At 44.4% G+C, this 22,484-nt stretch overlaps 1 protein-coding gene across 22 annotated transcripts in view; it reads left to right on the top strand.

Annotated features, from left to right (window-relative positions):
- Positions 1-22,484, top strand: part of Myt1l (myelin transcription factor 1 like) — a 403,345-nt gene that overhangs the window by 348,317 nt on the left and 32,544 nt on the right. For 21 of the 22 annotated variants that reach the window (XM_052745749.1, XM_052745740.1, XM_052745742.1 and 18 more), the window contains one exon: positions 16,712-16,774. The exons of the other annotated variant lie outside the window; for it this stretch is intronic. In XM_052745749.1, coding sequence (XP_052601709.1) covers positions 16,712-16,774 — 63 coding nt within the window. The remainder of the gene's footprint in view (positions 1-16,711; positions 16,775-22,484) is intronic. 22 annotated transcript variants of the gene reach the window in all.

Raw genomic sequence — 22,484 nt, 5'->3', positions numbered from 1 at the left:
ACTGAAATAAAACTTTTTACATTTGAAACTTCAACAACCAAGATCAAAATATTTCAAAGATAAAAGAATTCCATTTCCTAATATGTCTTTTTCTCACTCTTGTCTAATACGGTTCAATTTTAAAACTCTTATATCAGACTTGCAAATCAGGTTTAAAATCATCAAATAAAAATGCCCATCAGCCCGTCAAATTCACTTCAGATCTAATCCTCATTTACCACCACCCCACCCCAAATTCAGAAACATTTCCCAACTGGCATATTTTGATCATCTCTATTCTCTGTCATATCTTTATTTCTCAAACTACTTTGAATTCTTGCTTCATTTCCCTTCCTTTTTTGGATAGCATGTGTTTTAGGATGAGAACATAGTAGAAACTGAGGCACTTTTTGTTCCCCTGTGGATCACGGTGGATCAGACCCCTTTATTCCAGTGTTAGAGCCATTGAGAAACCCTGTGTCTGGCTTACACCTCTGTAGTTAAAGTTAGTCTGTTAGACAATAGATTAACTTGTTTCTCAGCCTGCTTTTGGCACCCTCCAGAGCTTAACCTATCATTACCTTGGTTGGCTGCTAGTAACACATAGCACAGGGCATCGTGGGATTCCTCATATAAAGTCCACTTTAATTCTTCCTGTGTATTTCAGCTGTACTCTGCTGTCACTGTGGTGTCTGGTACTCTTACCTCAGGCTCAGAACCAGAGCTCTCTGGGGGAGATGACCTAGGCATCTTATACTTGCTAATTCTTCTTTCCTTAGAGTGTTCCATTCCGCTTCATCTACACACCTAGAGAAGTGGTTACATACATGTCTGCTTTTTGCTGGGCCTGATGAGGAAAGAGGTGATTGAGAGTGGCCTTCTGGGCATGGTACCCCAGCAGCTCAGCTGGCCCAGGTACTCATTTTATAATAAAGAACAAGGATTCAGAGATTCTGAACTCATACTCTATCTTCCCTGTCTACATGTGCTTCAGCAAGTTAATGAAGCTTTCTGAATTCCAGTTTCCTTATCTAGAAAAAGCAGTAATAAGATTTGCCCCCTGCTTCACAAGGCTCTTGTGTGGCCCAGTAGATGTACATGTGTCTGTCTCTCTGCAGAGGCTGGAGGTTATATCATGATCATCAGCGAGAGAGACGTGGCCTCGGAGCCGCAGAGAACATGGTTCAGACAGTCTAGAGTAACCCTCCTGGTGGCCAGCCCAGAAACACCCTGTTGCTTCCATTTCTTCCAGCATCTCCAGGGTCATTTTTTGAATTGAAGATGTTTCCTGAGCAAAGTGAAAGTTTTAATTTGAACATTTAGATCATCTGGTTTTCTATTTGTACAAATTCTTAGAGTTTTCTTATATGCATGGGAAGCACGTTAACAAGATGCAGAAGCAAAAAAGCCATGGCTATTTGGTGGGTGGACAAATCCTTACTCCAGGTGGCTCGTGTAGGTCTTTCAGATGCCCATCTCCTCTTCATGGATGCTAGGTGACACAGTTGATTTTCAGTGTCTTCCTTTTGTCTTTCTATGGCCTGTGGCAGAAGGCAGAGTGGGTGAGACAGGAAAGCTATGAAGAGAACCAGAAAAGCACATGTCTGGCTGAGTGAATGGTTCCTACACCATGCACACTATTTTATAAGCAGAAAGCTATCCCAGAAAGGTGACTTATCTTAGGCCATGACTTTCCAAGGTAAACATTGTACTTTAATAAATTTGCTGTGCCGCTTTCCACAAAGATGTGATGTTAACTCAGTCTTCTATATCCAGGGGAAGAAATATTGCTGGCCTCCTTCTCTATCTACAATAGGCACTGCTGATCTGTATGAACACATGGTATCCCTTCTCTACTCCCTCTAGAGCAAAACTGTTCAGATTCTGCAATGGGCCTAGCCCAGCATGGTCTTACCCTCAGGGTAAGCTATACATGCACACACACACACACACACACACACACACACACATGCATGCATGTGTGCTGAGCCAGCACAGAAGGATAAACCTAGAGTGATTCACCAGGTTGATGAGAGGATGAGGCCTGGGGCTCCAGGAGACCTTCTCCCAGTGCACTTTCCAGAATGTTGCTCACTGATTCCCTGGACCATTTTTAAAGTGAGCATAGGGCAGTCCTTTAGCTACCAAAAGCACAGAACTCCAAGCTTTAAAGAAGGCATCATGAGAGGTGCAAAGAGAAGTACAACAAACAGGTTTAACTTACACCAGACATAAGAATGCCACCTGATCTCTGAGTCAAGGTGACTGGGACACTCCCCTGGGGGCCTGTGCCACAGTCTGTCCTGTCCACATGGCAGCCTCTCTGTGTAGAGACCCTAGAGTCCAAGATTCTGTGGGAGCCTGTGAGGAAGAGGGCTGAGGTTCAAACCTGAAGTTAAATGGATCCAAGCCTAGCCATGTGCTAGGGCCTGCCCTGCTTAAAGGCAGCTTCTTGTCTAGAGGATTCTGTTTGTGCATCTTCCCCATTCTATACACTCCTGAGAACACACAGTGAGACAAACCCACTTCATTGAAATGTCTCCACCCTCCTTGAGGCATTCGGCTACCTACCCTCAGAGCCTCCCCATCCCTTCAACACTGGCTGCTCAGCACCTTGGAACCTGATCTAGCCTTTAAAAGAAAACACAAAAACCTTGTACATTGTAGAATCAGCCTGCACCACAGGGACGAATGAGGAAACTGGGAGCCTGGCAACCAGGTTGCCATAGCAACTTGCTCTCTCTTTCTGCTTCCCTTTGCAGCCTCAGGGCAGGCCTAGCCTGGCACAGTGTGCACAGAACATGCAGGATGTAGAACGCCCCCACTGCAGCAGGAGGTTTCAGAGCTTTTTCTCAGGCTAACCACATTTGCCAGCCTCTTGAGTGGAAAGGAAGTCCTGAGGCCTGCTCCACACGAGCACTGACCATGGCACTACAACCTTATTTTCTGAGTGAATTCCCAGTCATGCAGGTCTCTTTTCCTTCTCTCCTTGTCTCACCCCCTTTCCTCCCTCCCTCCTTCCTTCTTTCTCTCCCTCCCTCCCCCCACCTTGTCATACCTATTCTTCACTTATAGCTTACATAAAGACAAATCATAAAAATGTGATTATCTTCCTAAGAGACATAATTTTTGTATTAGGCATGTGACATTTCTGTTAATTTGCATATTGGGGCAGCCACATCTTGAAATGATTGTCTTAAGAGTAGAATCCAAAGGCATTAAAGGGTCAGTAAATAAAGATATGGTTAATAGTCGTGATTGCTATGTCAGCCAACCCACAACATGTTCTTTTATTTGGAACAGTTGAGATTTAATGGAATATTGTGAATTCAATGAAGCCTGTGTACAGCAAAGGCCTGAGCCTACATGTTTGCATTAATGAGGATATCTATATTTAATCACTAATCTTTTATTGCACACAGACCCTGCAATGTACTGAAAATCCTAGTGCTGCCCAAGTGCTGCTCCCCCCCTAGTTCTCCATCTTCCCCTGAGCCTATAGACTCTACTGCATTTGACATCGGCCCTTCCTTGACTGCCCTCCTACCATCATCCTTCTGACAGAACTTGCTTCCTCTACCCAGCCATGCTGCTTCCCCCCTTGAGGACCAGAATACTTGCTAAGCCTGGGTAGTTGGCACTTCACAGTAGCCTGGCAGATGCTTGAGCCAAACTGTCAACAGTGGAACTCCTGATAGGAGGGGAAGTATAGGAACAGACACTGTGGACCCTGGAGCCAAGGTGGAGTGCCTCTGAGGTCCTGATGTGGTCCACCTGGGCACTGAGATTCCCTCCTTCTAGTGCTCATGCCTCCCTAATGCTGTACCAAGGGTCTGGAGAGTCCCCATGCTCCTCAACAGGTTATAGTCCAGGCTACCCTCTTTTCCTGTGCTGCTCTTCCAGCTGAAGTAGGGTCCTCCTTCTGGGCCTTCCCCCAACCTTTTATTGCCATCATCATCTGCAATGAGGAAACCCTGGACATAACCAGCTTTGTCTATAACACTCCCTCCTTGTCCTGTCAAAATTCCCATTGTCCTGGCTCTCTTTCCCCTAAATCTGTGTTAAATAAATGTCCTTAGACCCATATCTGTGTTGTAATATGTGTTCTTCTTCTTGGGCATTCTCCTCTCCCCCATGGATTCCTCTCTTTTCCCCAACTGATGCCCCCTCATTCCTGGCCTGGATGCTGACTCAAAAGGCTTTCCACTCCATGTTTCCACTCCATCCACAAATGTTTCCTTTTGCACTTCATCTCTTTGCCTGCAGTGCATGTTCTCTCTCTCCACCCCTCTTTCCTCTCCACCTGCCCCTCCTCCCATGCATACATACACACATGGTGAGCAATGCCTTGACTCTCAAGCTGAACAGGTGGGTACTCCTCATCTTGGGAAAAAATCCCTACATGCTTCTTTACATCCTCCTTCAGAGAAGGCAGCAGCTCTGGGTCAGGAAAAAGAAGACTGAGGATCATCTGGTAGGATATGGACAGCTTTTTTCAAGCCCAGTGACTGTGGGTCTGAATTGGGATTGGATGGATGGTTGTCTAGACCATTGCAAGCTGACTATCCCATTTCTCCAGAGGTCACAGGTGTCCTTCTGCCCAGGGAACTCTAGCTGGACTCTAAGTAATCACCAAAAGTCAATAACTACAGGAAATACAAGGACCTCAAAAACTAGCTGATCTTTAAAAATAAAAACAAAAAAAAAATCTGTGGACCTAACTACAGTCCTGTATGTTGGTATGCATGTAAAGATGGATGTAAAACCAAAAAACTCCACACTGAGAATGTGGAGCTTCAACAGTAAATAGGCCTGTGTGGGTGTGTCTGTGTTTCCACGGTGCTGTGAGCTCTATAAGGTCAGTGGACCTAAAAGGCTAAATAGAGTTTCTGCAGGGGACCAGACCCTGGACTAGACAGACATATCGTAAGCCTACCATCTACATGGCAAGTTATGAGTAGATTCTGCTTTCTGGTATCTTCCTCAGAACAGAAGTCAAGTCCCTGACCTAGATACCAGAAGCCACACCAGGACTCAGTGAAATAGCTTCACTGCTTAGTAGGCTGGCTCCATGTGGAAATGGACTTCAGTTCACCTCTCCTACAAATATGGATTGCAGGACAGCACACCGGGCTCACAGAGCAGGATCTCTGGCAGATACACAGTGAAGGAGGCCCTTGCTGGAAAGAAGGCCAAGGGTAAAGCAGGATGTGGCTCAGTTATGGAGGGGACAGCTGTGCCATGACCTGAATTCCCAACAGTCCAGTAGAGAACAGGAAGGACATTTGGATATGTTATACCATAAGGCCACAGACTTCCTGCACTTTAGGTTAGGTCTACAATTCAGAAAACAAGAGCCTAGTGGCCGCCCTAGAATTGCTGAGCTCTGGTGAGGAGAGGCTCAATATACTTCCCACCTCCCTTTGCTTCAAAGACCCTGAGTGCCAGTGTGGCAGGAGGAATGAATGGAACCAGGTGGGAGATGTCACCACTCAGCCCTGTCCTCGGAGGCCATGTCATAGAAAGAAGAGGACAGATGGACACAGCTTCCAACATGAGTATGCAACTGGAAGCCAGAAAAGGATCCCACAGATGGTAGATGGGGAGAGCCTTTACCCTAGGGGCCATTGAAGATTGCATACTAGAGGAGAAGGTCAAGGGCGGCGTCCCCAACTCTGGGGACTCTCCCCTCATAGTGGATGTACCTCCAGATGTCTGTAAAAGCATCCTATACACATATACCATTAGACATCAGAACCCCCTGGGCTTCCTGAAGCATGCTGTAGACCGAGATGAGTATTTGCTGTGGTCAGCTGTCCCAGGCTGATAACACACACCAGCCGGTGTCACTTCAGACCACTCTGTGGGGTTCTCATGCTTCTTTGAAGTCACCAGTGTGCCCTCTTAGGCCTCCAGGAGAGAAGCTGCCCTCCATGTTAGTCAGCCAAGGTCAGAATTCTCTTCTGAAAGGCTACTTCCTACAGGCAAGTGGCAGGAGGTCTGCCTTTTCCTCTTGAGACTCGCTTTTCAGACATATCTGTACAGTATCTTGGTTCCTCCTGAGTCCTCTTTCCTCTAAACTAAATGACCCCAGTACTTCCAGTTTAAGCAGCATACCAGAAAGGTAGTCCTTATACCCTCCTGGGCTTTTGGAACATGGTCCTACCTGTTGCTCTCCCTGGAAGGTCATGGGAGGGGCAGGAAGTCCAAGTTGCTGTGACTCCAGTGGTCTTCTATAATCTAGTCACAGAAGAAGGTATCGGGCACAGACATGATCTTGGGGTCCCGAGTCTCAGCAAGTCTTTCTTCCAACTCGGTCTGCCAAGGCTTGCTTTTCATTATGTCCCTGTAAGCTCATCTATTCTTCGTGAACTCTCTTTTCTCAGTCTTCTCTTCAAACGAATCCTGGATGAGAGAAACTCTACATTCTTTAGCAGGGTCCAACAGTGGACTCCACTGTCTTGAGTGTCCCTAGGAAGACCTGTTCTTCCACACCCAGGTCCTCAAAGTTAGCCATGTTTGGTCAAGGCACTTCCAGGAGTTAGAAGGAAGAGGGACTGATCCCTAGAGTGGGCAGAGTCATAATTGGCCTCTACCTTCTGGACATGCTTGGGAAAGCTTCCAGTCACAGGGGAGACCATGCAGTAGCTTTCAGGCCTGTGTGTTCTTAGCACTCAACAGCTTCTCAACACTGCCTTCCACCCCTTCATCCTGTTTTCCTCTCACTACACTCACTGCACCCTTAGTCTTGACTTTCTCCTACCATTGTACACCAATCAGAGGAGCACACTCCACCCAGTCTAGGTTTAGAGCATGGACTCCATGGTAGATGTACTGACCCTTGACTTCAGCTCTCTGGCCAATCCTCCTAGAACTCAAAGGGAAGGAATGGTAATTGGGTAGAGCTTGGCTGTTAGATATCACTGATGGCTCTTGACACTTGTCCATAGAAGCTCATTTTCTCTCACCACAATCTCTCTCACTCTCCCCATCCCATAAGCCCTGAGGGGTCTGTGGGAACCAGAGTATGAAAGTACAAGTATGGTAGCAATGAGCACATATGGTAAGGACAGGGCACATGAGGCAGTGGTGAAAGTGATGGATGCAGACGTTTAGAAAATGTGCTCATGACCTAGCACAGGGAACATAGCTGTAATACCAAAACATGGAAGGCCGAGGCAGAAACATCACAAGTTCAAGGCCAGCCTAGGATACCAGACCTTGTTTCAAAAAGAAAAACCAAAAGAAACAACAAAAAGATTCTAATCAAAGAAAATTCCAGAAAAGGAGAGGGTGGAAGAGAGGTTTTTTTGTAAAACTTGCCTCACTTCTGTGGAATCCTTACATTTGAATCTGTTTCCTTCCCTGTAAAATAAAGAATTTGATTGAGTTATTTCTAAAATATCTTATAAGACCAAGTCTGTGGAAACCCTTATTGATTTGAGCAAACAAATTGTCTTAAGACAGAGGAGAAAGGTAGGATTTTTTGATAGAGGGATGAACATTTTATTCATGCTAAGGTACTAAAAGGTGGAAACTAAACTGAAAAACAAGATTTAAATGAAGACAGAAAGAAGAAAGCAAAGAAGTGGGATCTGGGCAGAAGACATCAGTTGGTCCAGAGTCCAGGACAGCAGGAAATGGTTAACTCCCTGGGGTTTTGTGTGAAGCCAACAAAAGGACTTTAGAAAATAAAGGATCCTGGTTGGATGTGGTGATGCATGGCTATCCCCAGCACTGAGAGACTGAACCAGGAGGATCTGGAGTGTGAGGCTAGTCCCAGCAACATAGCAAGACCCTGTGTAAAAATCCCAAGTAAATAAATAAATGACCCACAAGCATAGAAAATACAACAAACAAAAGTAAGATTAAATATTAGAAGTGACCATTTAGTTCCAAAGGAAAACCAAGTATACCACCCACAGGTGGCTCAGTCATCCCTCTGCTACCCCAGAAAACCTGCCTGTCTTCCAAAGGCTGGGGTCAGAAGCCTTCAGAAACTGGCCTGATTCTAAATGATTCAAACTCTGCCTTTTGCTGAGCGGGGACATTAAGCCATCTGTGGCCAGAGAAGTGGAGCTGATCTCCGGTGCTCCATGTGCTCTGATAACTTCAGCAGTGGCCAGCCATGCTCATTTCCTCACTCACCCTTCCCAGAGTCTGGGTGGGAGCCAATGAGATAGGCCTCCCCATACTCAGAGCTTTAGTGTCCTTGGGAAACGTGTCTAATATGTTCTGATTTGATGTGTGAACAAGTGCAAGCTGCTGGTAGTGGTTGAGGTGGAAGAGCACTGTGGATGAGTTAGATTGTCCGTCGATCTGTCTGGAATGGTGCTCAGTTCTCCATGGTTGAGAGTGTTGTCATGTGAAACTCTGGCCATGGATCTCCACTCCTCCCTCCCTGTCCCTTCTTAATACACCTCAACTGAAAGATATTGTGAATATTTAACAACTCTGCTTAAAGATAATTAGATGTGTTCACTAGTGCCTGTTCATTCCATGAGAACACTTTTGGACCACGCAATTATGTGTGGAGTAGAGTAGATGTAGTCATGTTTACGTACTTCCAAGTGGCAGCTGGGGCCAGGGAATGCCCTACAAAAGCCTTCATAAAACTCTCTAAGTGTGGCACTGACTTAGGGGTCAGTGTAATCAACAGAAGGTGAGTATCTCTCAGCCCAGCCCCACCTTCCAGCACTGGATGACTTTCCCTTGCATGTCAGATGTGGAGCCCCAGCACCCACCGTAAGCTAAGCTGTGTGGTGTGTTCTTTGCTCACCTTAGAGGGTGAGAGGTTAGGAATGGTGGTTTCTGTTGCCTTGAGCCCGTTGCACTAGTCACCTTTTGTATTTTTTTTTTTTTTTTGCATGGGTTCTGACTGCGGCTGCCCCGCCTCTTGTTTAGCTGGTCCCCTGCTGCTGGACGTGCATGTGCTCTGGCAGCAGTTTCCCATGGACACATCCCGTTAAGTGAATGGGACGTCAGGATGTGCTAGGTACGTTCTGCCGCCCTGACAGGAGCCCACTGCTGATGTTCCTGGGACATCCTCCAGCCGTGCAGTAGGTCACAGTGTTGGCACCCAGGGGTCCGAGTTAGGTGTCTTCCCACAGACTCCAAGGGCAGCATGATCCACACAGATGAGTTTCCAGTTAAGACTTGTAGCTGCATGATTTATACACAAGAACAGAGCTGCATGCAGCATGCCAGTCCAGCTGCCACACAGCCTGGGTGCCGCCCTTGGGCCAAGCCTGAGCTCCAGTGGCCCACAGAAATGAATCAGACATGGCCAGGCTGCTGGTCAATTCTGAAATGGGTCCCCTATCCCTAACACCAGGGGCACTGTGAGGCCAACAGAGTTGAGTCCGTGGCTGAAGGTTGAATTTACTCAGTGCATGTTAGAGGTTACCCCCCATGCTGATAACAAGCTTGTGATCTCATCAGCATTAGACTGACTTTAAGAAACTCCTATTCCCAAAGAGTTGTGCCATGAGCCTGAGATCCAAATGCACTTTACAGAATGTCTTATATGTTCTGGCGAGGACACTTAGTCCTGCACTTCTTAGCTCTGGCCAGGCCAGTGGTGGACAACATGGTGGTGGTCCACATGGAGCTTGGGTATACTTTATACACTTTATGCATTGGCATGTTTAGAACATGGTGCTACAATGACCTGTAGCACTCAGTGCAATAACGTGCCATACGGGCTTATAACACTGGGGCTGGAAGCTAAACCAATGCATATGCCATAGAGCCTTACACCACCTAGGTCAGTCTCTGATGTTGTTGCAGTGACAAACCACCACTTATACATCTCAGAACATGTTCCCAGGGTTAAGTGACCCCCATATTAGGCATCATAGAACTAACAAGCTTCTCAACCTATCAAATGGGTATTCATTTCCCCCCTGGAGCTGCAGGGCTCCCTGAATCTGTCAGCCAGGAGTCACTGTATCCAGGCCTCTCAGACTCATTTATATGATGCATTTGCACCAGAGACCTAACCCTTTCAACACTTTAGCTAAAATTCCTGTGAGGGGCATTTAAACAATTATTTTCCAATTATTGGTTTGGTTTTGAATGTAATTACAAAAGAAATGGCTTGGAACAAAAAAAAAAGCGTTTTGGTTTTGTGTGTTACCTATGTCAGCAAATCTAACCCAATGGCTACTAATATTTTGGAATGTGCAGGTTTTCTCAGTAGACCTACATCCTGAGTATCACACTATGAGAAACACTCATCTGCCTCTTGGAATATCAGAACAGCATGGGATCTCCTCTGCAAGATTCAGAGAGGTGCAGATCCATGCTCAGGGCCTTCACTTGTTGGCAGCACTCTGTGGTCTAAGCATTTCCAAATACCAAGCTAGTCCTTGCCCCACAAGCCTCCCGAGGAAACCTTGGTGAAGGCAAAGCAGGGCAGGGTGGAGCAGTGGGGGACAGGGTTGGACAGGACTTCTGGGAGAGAAATGGGTTCCTGGAGGAGGAAGGGGATGAGACATTTAAGAGATGGCCCACCCAGCCCTGGTACCAGATCCTCTGAGCCGTGTTAGAGCTAGACAACATTCCAAATCTGCACAACTGGGGTAGAACTGCAAATAAAGAGAAAGTTATTAAATACCTTAAAAATTGAAAAGCTACTTAAAGATTTTGTCTTCCCTTGAAATTGAGGTAATGTGTTTAAGAAATGTCAGACGCCATGTATATTCCTGATAACTCACCCGCTTTCTCTCTATTTATGGAAAAATGTAAGTTTGTAACCTAAGAGTGAGCATATGATATTTGTCCAGTTAAAATGTCTTTATTGTTTCTTTCTTTTCATTTCTTCATTGTTTTCGTTTATATTACAGGAAAGATGAAAAGAAATATACTTTTAGAGACACATTTATTTAGAAAAGAAAGTGTTCTTAACTGGAATTTCTACATAGCTAGGCAAAAACTTGTAGCCAGAACCATTGCACTTTATAACTGTAGTTAGCACCCAGAGACAAGGCCTACTTTTACATTTTTATTTCTTTTAAAATTGAAGGCACTAAGGAAAGAGGTTTTTTCTTCATGTTTTCTGTTTTACTAAAATAGAACTGTTATGAAATAGGAACAAAAAAGATACTGTAAAGGGATCTCTTGAAGTTCTTCAAACCATTAAAGTACACCTGCCCCACGTTGTATGTTATCATTCCAAGCATTTAGTCTTCTCTGCAGTTTGGTAGCAGTCTCAGAATTCAAGAATTTCTAGAAGACAGCTCTCCAGGCCAGGCCAGCCTGAAGTGGTCAGCCCCGAGGACAGGAAGTCTGGGCAGGGGTCCCAGGTTGGCCATTCTGGGCACCTTTGTTTGAAGATTTATTAAATGAGCAGTTACCTCTATCGTGAGAACTCATGAATTCTTGCACACACTTTCCTGCACTGATTTGGGGGCCCACTGAATGTTTAGGGGCTCTGTCTTACCCAACAGAAGTGCTAGGTTCTGTACCAGTCACACATTGCCCCCACCATTCTGGGACCCTGCACTTGGGGGAATCTTGCAATCAAAACTGTGACCCCTTCCAAGTCCATGGAAGGAGCTGCTCCTGGTGTTAGCACATGTCATGTCCAACCAGAACACATGGCCATATGTGACCCCTGCAGAAGAGATGTGGCAGGATATATGAGTTGGAGAGTTTCTAGCCTATATCACATGGCCTTGCCATGAAATGAGGTCCACTTTAGCCCACAGTGATCAGAAAATGTGTTGTACTGTGCATACTCACTTAACCAGAGGGTATATCTATCATGATGTCACATATTCCATTAGCCATAAGGAATGCCTATCATAACATAACATACTTAACCAGAAGACACACCTATCATGATATCATACTCAGTTAAACAGAGGGGGTACCTACCATGATGTCACATGCTAATTTAAACAGAGGGCACATCTATCATAATGCCACATATTCTCTTAACCAGAGGACACACCTATTATAGTGTCATGCTCATTTTATCAGAGGGCATGCCCACTATGACATTATACTTTACATTCCTTAACGTAATTCTAAGTGTTGATTTAACCCTCAAAACATGTCTTTTTAAAAGAGTGTGGGGACAATATAGACGAACCATTTTCAAGACACTTGTGAATAATTAACCAGGGAGACAACTGCAGTCAGTGGATGTAACTGTTTCCACTCTCTCTCTCTCCAGGTAATGGTTCTATAAAGAAGGAACCACATGGGGCTGTGTAATGGGGCTTGAGTCCCTTGAGGACAGATGCAAGTCAGAACTCAGATATGCTGGCTATTGTCCCATCTTTTTGGCAAGTGCTAATGCAAAGTTCTCTGGCTTTAAGATTATATATTTTAGTGCACTGATATCCAGTTCTCTTATGTTAGAGGATATATCTGATACGCTCTGGGTAGGTGTGGCCAATGGCTGTTCTTAATGAGGTCCTGTGTTTACTTGGTGATAAAGAAACAGAAAAGCAGGAGTCAGAGGGACCAGGGGTTCAGACTCCAGTAAGCAGCAGACAGCTTCCCCCACAGAAAAAGCCATACCCTGGGGTCAGAATGAACGGTCTATGAGAACCTCTGGATTCATATTTTAAGTATTTTGCCTGAATCTGCATGCCTCTCCAATTAAGCACTATTTAAGATTTTTTTTATTATTTTTCTGTCAGTGTTCTTCATTGTCTATATAAGACCAGTGTTGTCAGCTGGACAGCAATATATACCACCAAAAATTATTTTCTCTTAATTTCATAAACACAAAACCAAGTTATAGCAAGAATATCAGGATGTTTTGTCTTACAGTCTGAAAAGCAGCAAGTATAGAATGAGATTACTTGTTCATCATTTCCTTTCTCTGGGTGTTTTTTACCCATAGTCTCATTGTAACAGAAAAGAAGAAATATACTGATAAAGCCAAGCATTTTGTTTACATCCTTAACCATGAAAGCCTAGAATATCCCTGGTGCTGCTGTCTATGGCAGCTGTTAGGAAAGCAGGAAGGGTCACCGAGCAACGTCCTTTTAAAGCCTCCTTTGGCCTGCCAGCAGCACTTCACTGCTGACAGCCAAGCCATTGCCTCCCCCAAGGGAGCTGAGGGCCGTTTCCATGGAAACCCATCCCATCTCTTCTGTGGTTTCAAAACCCAAGCTGTGCACACAGGCTGCTTCTGATTGTCCCACGTGGGCTCCCTTCCTGGGAAGATGTGCTCCTAGAGGGACTGTTGCCAGCATGACAGGGAAAAGTGGATTCCACGCACCTCCCACCACCAAGGCCCTGCAGCAGACAGGCCTGAGAGCAGGTTCCTTTTTTAGAGGAATCATCATTCCCTCACTCCCGGCTGCAGAAAATTGTGGTTTTGAATATTGAGATTTCTTAAGGCTGGAAAATTTGTATGTAAATCTGTGAGTTTAAGAAAGCCTTAAAGTCTTGAACAGTCAGATAGGAATGAATGCCTGGAGCCACTTCAGAGGAGAGCAGGTGAATCCGTCCAACTGCCTTTCTCGTCCCAAAGGCGCCACCTACAGGTGGAGAATGGCACTTCAGCAATTCTGAGCTCAAATAGTCCAGGGAGAGAGGAGCAGACTGCCCTTGTTTGCTCCTCACAGAGAGAGGCTCTCTAGCCCGCCCCATGGCTACCCTCTGGCTGTAGATAAGAATATCTTATCTACATAAGGGTACCAGGATCTTACCTGCGAGGGTGCCATAGCAGCCCCACAGCCTCATGGCCAACAGGTGGCCCCACCTGGCCAAGTTCCAGAAAGAAAATCTGATTCTCATGGTGTTTTCTCTGCAAAACAATGAAAGCCCTGGAAATGAGAAAGCTTTTTGTTTGTTTGTTTGTTTAGGGGTTTGGGTTTTTTGGGTAGTAGTAGTAGTAGTAGTAGTAGTAGTAGTAGTAGTAGTAGAAAAAGACTGCATTTTGAACTTCTTTCTTACCAGGTAATGAATTATACCTTTATAAAGGACAGCCTAACCCACAGAAGTTGCTGCAAGGGTTTTTGTGGGTGGAAGTGGTGAAATCTAATTATCATTGCTTTTCCTTGGTTATAACACCTCACTTTCATTTTGAGTAGACTATGGCAACTTCTACTCCCACAAAAAGACACAGATGAAGAATGTTTACTCATACTAAATGAGTAAACTCTAAATTGACTTTCACTGGGTTTTAAATTAGGAAGAGATTTTTAAATCCCCTACAGTAGAAAATAAGGCCGACTGTGTTACTGGTGGGTAGGAAGCACAGAGTCTCTTCATGTAACCCCAAACAGAACTGTTATGATATTCAGTGTCTCTCAAGATGATTTCACTGCTTCCAAGATTTTCTCTCAGGTGAGTTCTTTAGCATTGGGAAAATCAGCCACTTAACAAGTCCACTGAGTTACTTAGAAAATACATTCTTAGCCATTGAGTGACAGGTCTTATGATCACACAGGAAGTGAAGACCAACACAGTCATTCTGTTCCAACCCAAGTCTCCAATCAGGGCTGGAGCTACTATTGATAAGCAGGAATCATTAAAACAAGTTCAGACCCATTCTGTAGCCAATGCTTATTTCAAAGATCCATCTCCTGTGTGGACTGGAGCAATTCTACAGACACCTCCACTGCCCTGCCACTCAGCTGGCTTTGCTCCTCCCCTAACACAGGCCATAAATTAAGCCCTATCCTTAAATATTGTATGGAAGATATTAACTTCTGTACCATGAGATCTAGATACACATTCCCTTTCATAGGACCAGAGGGAAATTAGAAAATTTTAAACCCTGAAAATTGTTTATGCATCCAAGTGTGGCAATCTGCCATTCACACATTTGAAACTTGTCCAGTTCCTGTGTGCCCACCTGCTCCTTGGCACTGTCATCCAGTCTAGAGAAAGCACATCTGTGGGTGACTAGTGTGCCAGCCTCACTGTACCAGGCTTGTGGACTAGCCTCACTTTGTGCACAGGTAGCCTGCCAGTCTCACTTCTGTACTTGGCTAATATGTTGGCTCACCCTGAGCATTGCTAAGCAGAAACACTTCATAAGCAGAGGGAAACCAAGACCTTTGGGAACAGAACACATCTGCTGACTGTTCACATGTATGACTTTGATCCTGACCTGGCTTCAGGCTCTCACTGGGTAGGGATACACAAAGCATGGTCTTCTTTTCATTAACAGAGGGTAATTTGTTCACTGGGTCACTGACTCTATGTTATTTAATGGAAAGGGTATCTTTTCTTAACTTATGTCCCTTAGTTTACCTTCATAGTGGTACAAAGGCAATGAAGTTGCTTTGAGAAGCATATTTTTGCATTACTATCTGCTTGTTCTTAGGATGGTGTATTTATGAAGTTATATGGAAGCTTGGTAGATAGTTCCATGTTAAAAGTGCTTGCTTTGCAAGCATTAAGATCTTTGTGCTATCCTCAGAACCCACTGTAAAAATAAAATAAAAACTTTATTCCCATCACTGGGAGGTAGAGGCAGATATATCCCTAGGGCTTCTTGCCATTCTAATCTACTTGGTATGTTCCAGGACAGTCAAAGACTCTGTCTCTAAATATATAGATGATTGGTTGATAGGTAGATAGGTGATAGATAGATGATAAATATTCACAGACAGACAGATATATGATAAATATAGACAGACAGACAGATTCATAGATGATAAATATAGATAGAAGGATGGATAGGTGGACAGAAGATAGATAGATGATAAATATAGACAGATAGATGATAAATATAGGTGGATGGATGGATGGATAAACAGATAGAGGATAGATGATAAATATAGATAGATTAGATAGATAGAGTGAGTGAGTGAGTGAGTGAGTGAGTGAGTGAGCAGTACCTGAGGAATAATAATGATGTCCGCTGGCCTCCACATCCATATATCCTAACCCATGCACACACAGGTACACACACATGCACACACACACACACACACACACACACACACACACACATGCACATAAGTTACTTGTATAGAAATAATTATAAAACCCTTCAATGATGCAAAGTGGCCTTAAGGTGCCAAGTGAATTTGTTTCTGTGGGTTTAAACAGACTTGGCAGAAGAACCTATGCCTAATATGAGATCCCTGGCAGGACATGCAGATGCACCTCCTACATTGTACCACAAAATGGAAAATTAATAGGTTTAAGGTAGAGCAGACCTGCAGAAGGTGCCATGACTAGAGAACCTATCTATCCTTCCCCCCACACACACACACTTCCAACACAGGTACCAGCTGTTACCTTTCCTGGGCTCTAGGATCCCTCAGTATGGACAGAATTGCGAGGAAATGGCTCAGGTCCCTGTTCAAGGTTGGCTTAGATTAGGTCATGCCCTTAGCCATGGCACATATCTTTCCATTTTGTATTTTGTCATGTGTAGATTGTTGTGATAGCAAGCCCTGCAGTAACTGGCCATGGTTAAGTTCAAGGGAACAGGAAGGAGACAGAAAGGCTATCTGGGGGGCCACCTAGTGACAGAGGATGCTAGGTGCTTCAGGGACTGAGGATTCCTAAGTGGCCACAAAAAGCCATGGTCCTTTGTATATATCCTCATGCTGAGAAATGAGGAAGCAGAGATGGATTTGTATGTGGTAATGGTCGTGAGTGAGCTAGGGAGGTCCCAGATCAATTTAGTCTCTCTTAGTAGCAAGGATACACAATAAAGAGTTTGCCTTTTGGATAAATAAAGTCAACTACCCAGGGGGGTTGATTTCCTTCAAGTAAATTACCCCATTTGCATTTGTACTTGTAGGTGCCCCACCCCTGGCTGTGACGGTTCTGGACACATCACTGGCAATTATGCTTCTCATCGAAGGTATGTAGACTCATCAGAACTATCCTCTCTCCCCAGAGCAGCAGCTCTATCTTGGCAAGGGTACTGCATTCCTGGCTGAGATGCAGGCTAGATATGGTACTACTCAGCTAGAGAGATCTAGACTTGGAGTCATAGGGCTATCCTCTTGGGGGCTGATAGAATGCTCATCTCTCCTGGGTCTGTATACCGCCCTAGAGCATCAAGAGGCCACTAAAACTTTTCTAGTCCTCCATTCTAGAAGAACAAAGGAAAAAGATACATCTCCAAATGTAAGATTTCTGAGAATGCCCCATGTAGGTGAATATTCTTAGATGTACACACTGTTAGTCCCTTTAACATTAGGATTTGAAGCATGAAGCTGCACAGTTACTATGAACAGGGTTGACTGCTGAAGAGAGGTTTAACTTTAAATTTTCATTCCTCACAATGAGAACAGAGAAGCTACAATATGACACAGAACCCCTACCATATGAGCTGACAAAAGGCCTCCACTACCTATAATTCCATCAGCATGGTGGATGCACACTCTATGACAGGTCCTATGTCAGAAGAGAATTGAAAGAAAATCTTGGTGTATAGCATCACAGAATAAGAGTAGGTGAATACTTGGTAAAGGTGGCAAGGCCAGCTTTCCTTAAGAAGCCTGGTGACAGGTTCAGGAATCCTGCATCAGAGCACCAAAGCTTGACACCTGCAAGGACAAGTGGGGATCTACAGCTAAGGGGCAGGCTGTCAGTAGATTGCAAGCCATCATCAGAACTATCCTGAAGGACCCCATAACATTACTGCTGAGGCCAGGCAGAGTATAGATGACCATGAAGCAAGCACCAAGGTCTTAGGATGTTTACTAAGCTGGCTTGGCAGCATTCTTATTCACACTTTACTCTGCAAGGACAGATAGGGATCCAAGATTGGGACTCTCAGGCTCTGGTCACACAGGATGGTCTTTGTCAGAGTCTGAGAACTCAGTTCCATGGGGCCATCCTTGTCTGTAGAAACAGACGTGCACATGCTGCCAAAGTACAGAGAAGCACATGATCTCCACCAGGCTTTCTCAACTGCATCAGTGCTGGCATTTGTGAGTTGACAGTCCTTTGCTATGAGGTTCCCCTCAGTCTATAGGCTGATGGATGGTACCATGACCTCCATCCTCAAGTGCAAGTCAAGATGTCTCCAGACTTAGGCCCACTAGGTCAAGAGAGGTCTTGTCCCTTGACTTGAATCACCAGGTATGCAAGATAGAGTCAGATCCTTCGGAAAGGATCTCCAGAGTAGATGGTTGGTTTATATTAGAGAGAATTCAAAACACTCATTAAATATATAAAGTCAAGCACATTCTAGTCTAGTCTTTATATTAATTTATCTAGAACATTCATCATATTGTAAATCTGTACAACTAAAAATGGAATTTTCCTGGTCAGCTCACATCCAATGTCTTGTTTTCTACTTTAAAAGCAGGGTTTCTCTATAGCAGCCCTGGCTGTCCTGGAATTCACTCTGTAGACCAGGATGGCCTCGAACTCATAGAAATCCACCTGCCTCTGTCTCTTGAGTGCTGGAATTAAAGGCATACACCACCACTGCCCAGCTCCTCATTTGGCTTTTGATTTAGATGTTAGATATTAGTAAGATACAAATGTGTCATTAAAATGTATTTTAGAGCAAGGCATGATGGTTCACATCTGTAATTCCAGTACTTGAAAGCTGAGGCACGAGGATCATCAAGAGTTCAAGGCCAGACTAGGTTACATAGAGAGACTTTTGTCTCAAAATAATGTGGGATTGAATATGTATGTATGTATATGTATATGATATACATGTGTATGATGTGTGTGTATGGTATGTATGTTGTATATATGCATGTGTATGCATATGTATGTTTGTTATGTATCTTTGTGTACATGTATGGTGTGTACACTTGTGTGTATATTGGTATATGGCATGTATGTATGTGTGGTGTGTATATATGTGTGCAGGCCACATATATGTGTTGTGTGTATTTGTACTCATGTGTTGTAATGTCCATGTTAATGGGTATGCATGGCTGTGTGTGTATGTGTATTTGTTTGTATGTCGGGCTTATATTTAAGCTATGATCACTGCTGATGTAAATTCAGGCTTTATCAACATAGTTGCAAAGCAAATTTGATTTTGAGGAGAAAACCTTGGGCAAATATTGCCTTGTAGTAGTTTTAGTAAACAGAAAGTGAAGTGTATTGAAGTGTTATATAATATCAAGTTCCTTTACGTAGAAGTTGAAATAGAGTCAAGCATATTAAGTAAGAACATTGCATTCAGTTCACAGTTCTTATGTAAATTTTCCACTAAGAAAAGACTGAGGTCACAACTAAATAAGCAAAGGTCTGTATAAGTTGAGTAAAGACAGAAGCCAACAGCTAGATAAGTACCTTCTTCAGGCCCATTCATTCTTGGCCACAGGATGATTAGAAATCTTCCTTCTCTTTTATGCTCCTGAATCCCTTCCCAGAGACACAGGCCATGAGATACTTGTAGTACAGAAGCCGTAGAAGAAAGTTTACCTAGACAGGGATGTACTGCCCATCCCCAGATATGCCACAATTCAGCTCAGGTTTGAGTACAGAAATGAGGTCTCAGAGCAAGGATTCTAAGCAGATCAAGGGTCAGAGGCTCATGGATAGTTTCTGGTGCCCATGGGTCTGTCCTTCCTGGTCACTGAATGGTGCACACATTGCCCTGTCTTAGGTTACAGGATGCCCCTGTTCTATAATTCAAGACCCTAGAGGAATACACAGACCTCTTTGTAATAGAAATGATCTGAAGACATGTCTTAGTCAGTATTCTATTTCTGTGAACAGACACCATAACCACAGCAACTCTTATAAAAGAAAGCATTTAATTGGAGCTTGCTTACAGCTTCAGAGGCTTAGTCCATTATCATGGCAAGGAGCTTGGTGGCACACAGGCAGACATCGTGTGGAGACATAGCTAAGCATTCTATATCTGGATCTGTAGGTAGCAGGAAGAAAGAGAGACACTGGGCCTGGCTTAGACCCTTGAAACCTCAAATCCCACCCCACAGTGACACACTCTCTCTGACAAAGCCACACCTAATCCAACAAGGCCAAACTTCCTAATCCCTCCCAATTAGTGCCACCCCCTGATGACTAAGCATTCAAACATAGGAGCTTATGGGGGCCAACATTCTTACTCAAACCACCACAATGCTGTATCCCTTCCTCATACTGCTCTCTACACACTGAAGACAGAGAACCCATTCTTTTTGGGGCCTGAGGAAACTGAGATTCTAAGAGATGAACTAGAGCTGGAATTAAAGCCATGGTATCTAGCTCAAGTGTCACATCTCCATAGACCTATGAGCCCAGAATGGTACTGGAAGACCACGGGGTGGAGTACAGCCCACAGGGAAAAGATGCACCCAAAGACATGCTAGACAGGATGCAATTGGAACTCACTTGGCTTAGCTTTAAACAGTGGTGCAGCTTCCAGTTACAGTGCTTTATCTGAAGCCCCTAAATTCATCTCAACAAATACCTATGGACTGATGTTTTCTGAAACTTTCATCTATTCCCTCCGCCTCCCATTGTCCTTTGATGGGCCTGTAAAGCTTTCATGGTCTACAGTCTTCAGCTGACTTTGTCTTAGAATTCTTGATCATTTCCTTGGCTTCTCAAAGATCTTCTGTGTGCTCTTCTGCCATCCTTCATTGGAGCCTTCTTCATCTACAGTTTTTTAACATCATGGTTCAGTGACTTCTGAAGGCTCCTACTACATAGGCTCACAGGGTTCCTCTGAGCCCTCCCATTTGCCTTTCAATGGGATCATACAATAGCAAGACACACCCAAGACCCCTCGGCTCCTACTCTGTGTCTCACAGGGGATTCTGTGCTTCTCATTTAAGTACCCCAACATCTTAAGGGGCAATTAGTAACCTCCCAAAACACAGGGCATTGTTTACTGATCACTTCCTATGTACCAAGTATTGCGCTGAGCTTCCTACATATATGGTCTAAATGTCCTGTGAGATTATTTTTATCAGAGTTGAAATAGGAATTGAGGCTGGAATGCAAACTTCCCATGCTGTCAGCTGGTTGTTCTCCCAAGCCCTTTCTTGTTGTCCTTCTATGAGGTGAAAGACCCAAGGCTCCAGCCCAAAGGTTGGTGGCACCTTCTACTCTGTTCCATTGTGCTCTGAGAGGTCCAGACAGTGATCCCAGAGGCCTACCCTATTATTAGAAGCATCACCCAATCCCGACAGAGATAAAGACAGCAGGCTTGTTGGCATCCAGAAGCACAAAGAGAAAGGCTTCTTTGAGGTCATAGAATCAGAAGGTTGTAACCTTCACTAGGGAGCTATGGACACTACATCATGGAACTTCTGACAGAAGCTGTTCACATGCTACAGGGAAACCTCTCTTCTCACCTGAGCTGGCTAAGGCCCACCCTAGCCTGTCTCTCTAACCTAAGAAATCTAGTGTTACAACAGTGTTTATAGTTCTCAAAAAAAAAAGCCTACAACAGTTCAGTAAAAGACCCAAATTGGCTGTTTTCAATTCTAGGACCATGCAGCACTTCACAGAGCAGCCATTACGCTAATAAGTAGAACAAAGGAGGCTGTTGGGATACAGAGGAAGTCAGAAACAGCAACTCAAAACTACATTCCTAGCAAGGCAGGAGACAGGACAGTAGACAGATTACTGATGCCAACGTCAATCCAGAGGCTTCTGGGTCTTTCTTTAGGGGTGGATTTGGGCAAAGAAGTTTGTTGCCATGCCGGATAAAACTGGCCTGCTTAAGAAGTTGACTGTCATCTCTCTAACGCTGGTTTAGAGTCAGGCAAACAGCTGAAATTCAGCTCAGAGATGTGAACATTAGTGTGGCATGTTGGGGTCTACCACCAGAACCTCCTGTGATTGTCACATGTCTTCAGATAGATACAGTTTCAAGCAAAAATACAAATATCTAAGGAGCCCCTGAGTCAGTGGTAATAAATTGTGGGAAACACAGTTTCTGTTTAGGAAATTTTTAGTAATTTATAGCATGATTTCGAATTTCAGCCCAAGGCCTCAGAAACCTAGAATCTCACAGATATTTATTGAGCACATCATACATTCTAGAGGTCAAGTAACAATGATAACTAAGAAGGATGTGTCCTTAAGGTGCAACTAATCTTTGGAGGAAAGAGATGCAAAGGTCTGGGCAGAGCCTTGGGCAGCTCCAGGAAGGGGGGATTTGGATATGGGGACTGGTTTTCAGGATGAGGTAGGATGGGAATGGTGGTGCACTGGTCATCTCCCCAACATGAGCCTTTTGAACATACGTGCACACTATATTCAGTACAGAGGAAACTCAAGGGTATATAGGAAGGAAAGTGCCATTTGGACAAAGGTGAATGGCCATAGCATGATCTGAGATGTGAAAGCTGCCAGATAGGATGGGGACTGGTTCTGTTCCAAAACATCACCTTTGAGGTTCTTATGTAAGCCGTATAAGAAGGTAGACATGAGAAGAAGGAGGAAAACTTTCTCTGACCAGGCAGCAGTCCGAAGGAGTCAGTGGAAAGAAAAAAACCAGTATTTAAGAGAGGAAAGATGGGCCCAAAGGCTGGTGTTAGATGTAAGGAGTGGTGCATAGAATCTTAGGGCTCCCTCAAAGGTCAAATTCCTGCAATTGTGTCTCTATCACTCAGCCAGAAAGAAAGATAGCTGCC

This window comes from Peromyscus californicus, unplaced genomic scaffold (genome assembly GCF_007827085.1).
Source record: "Peromyscus californicus insignis strain IS unplaced genomic scaffold, ASM782708v3 Scaffold_1__1_contigs__length_55948999, whole genome shotgun sequence".
NCBI lineage: Eukaryota > Metazoa > Chordata > Mammalia > Rodentia > Cricetidae > Peromyscus > Peromyscus californicus.
This window is presented reverse-complemented; position numbering and strand designations above follow the sequence as displayed.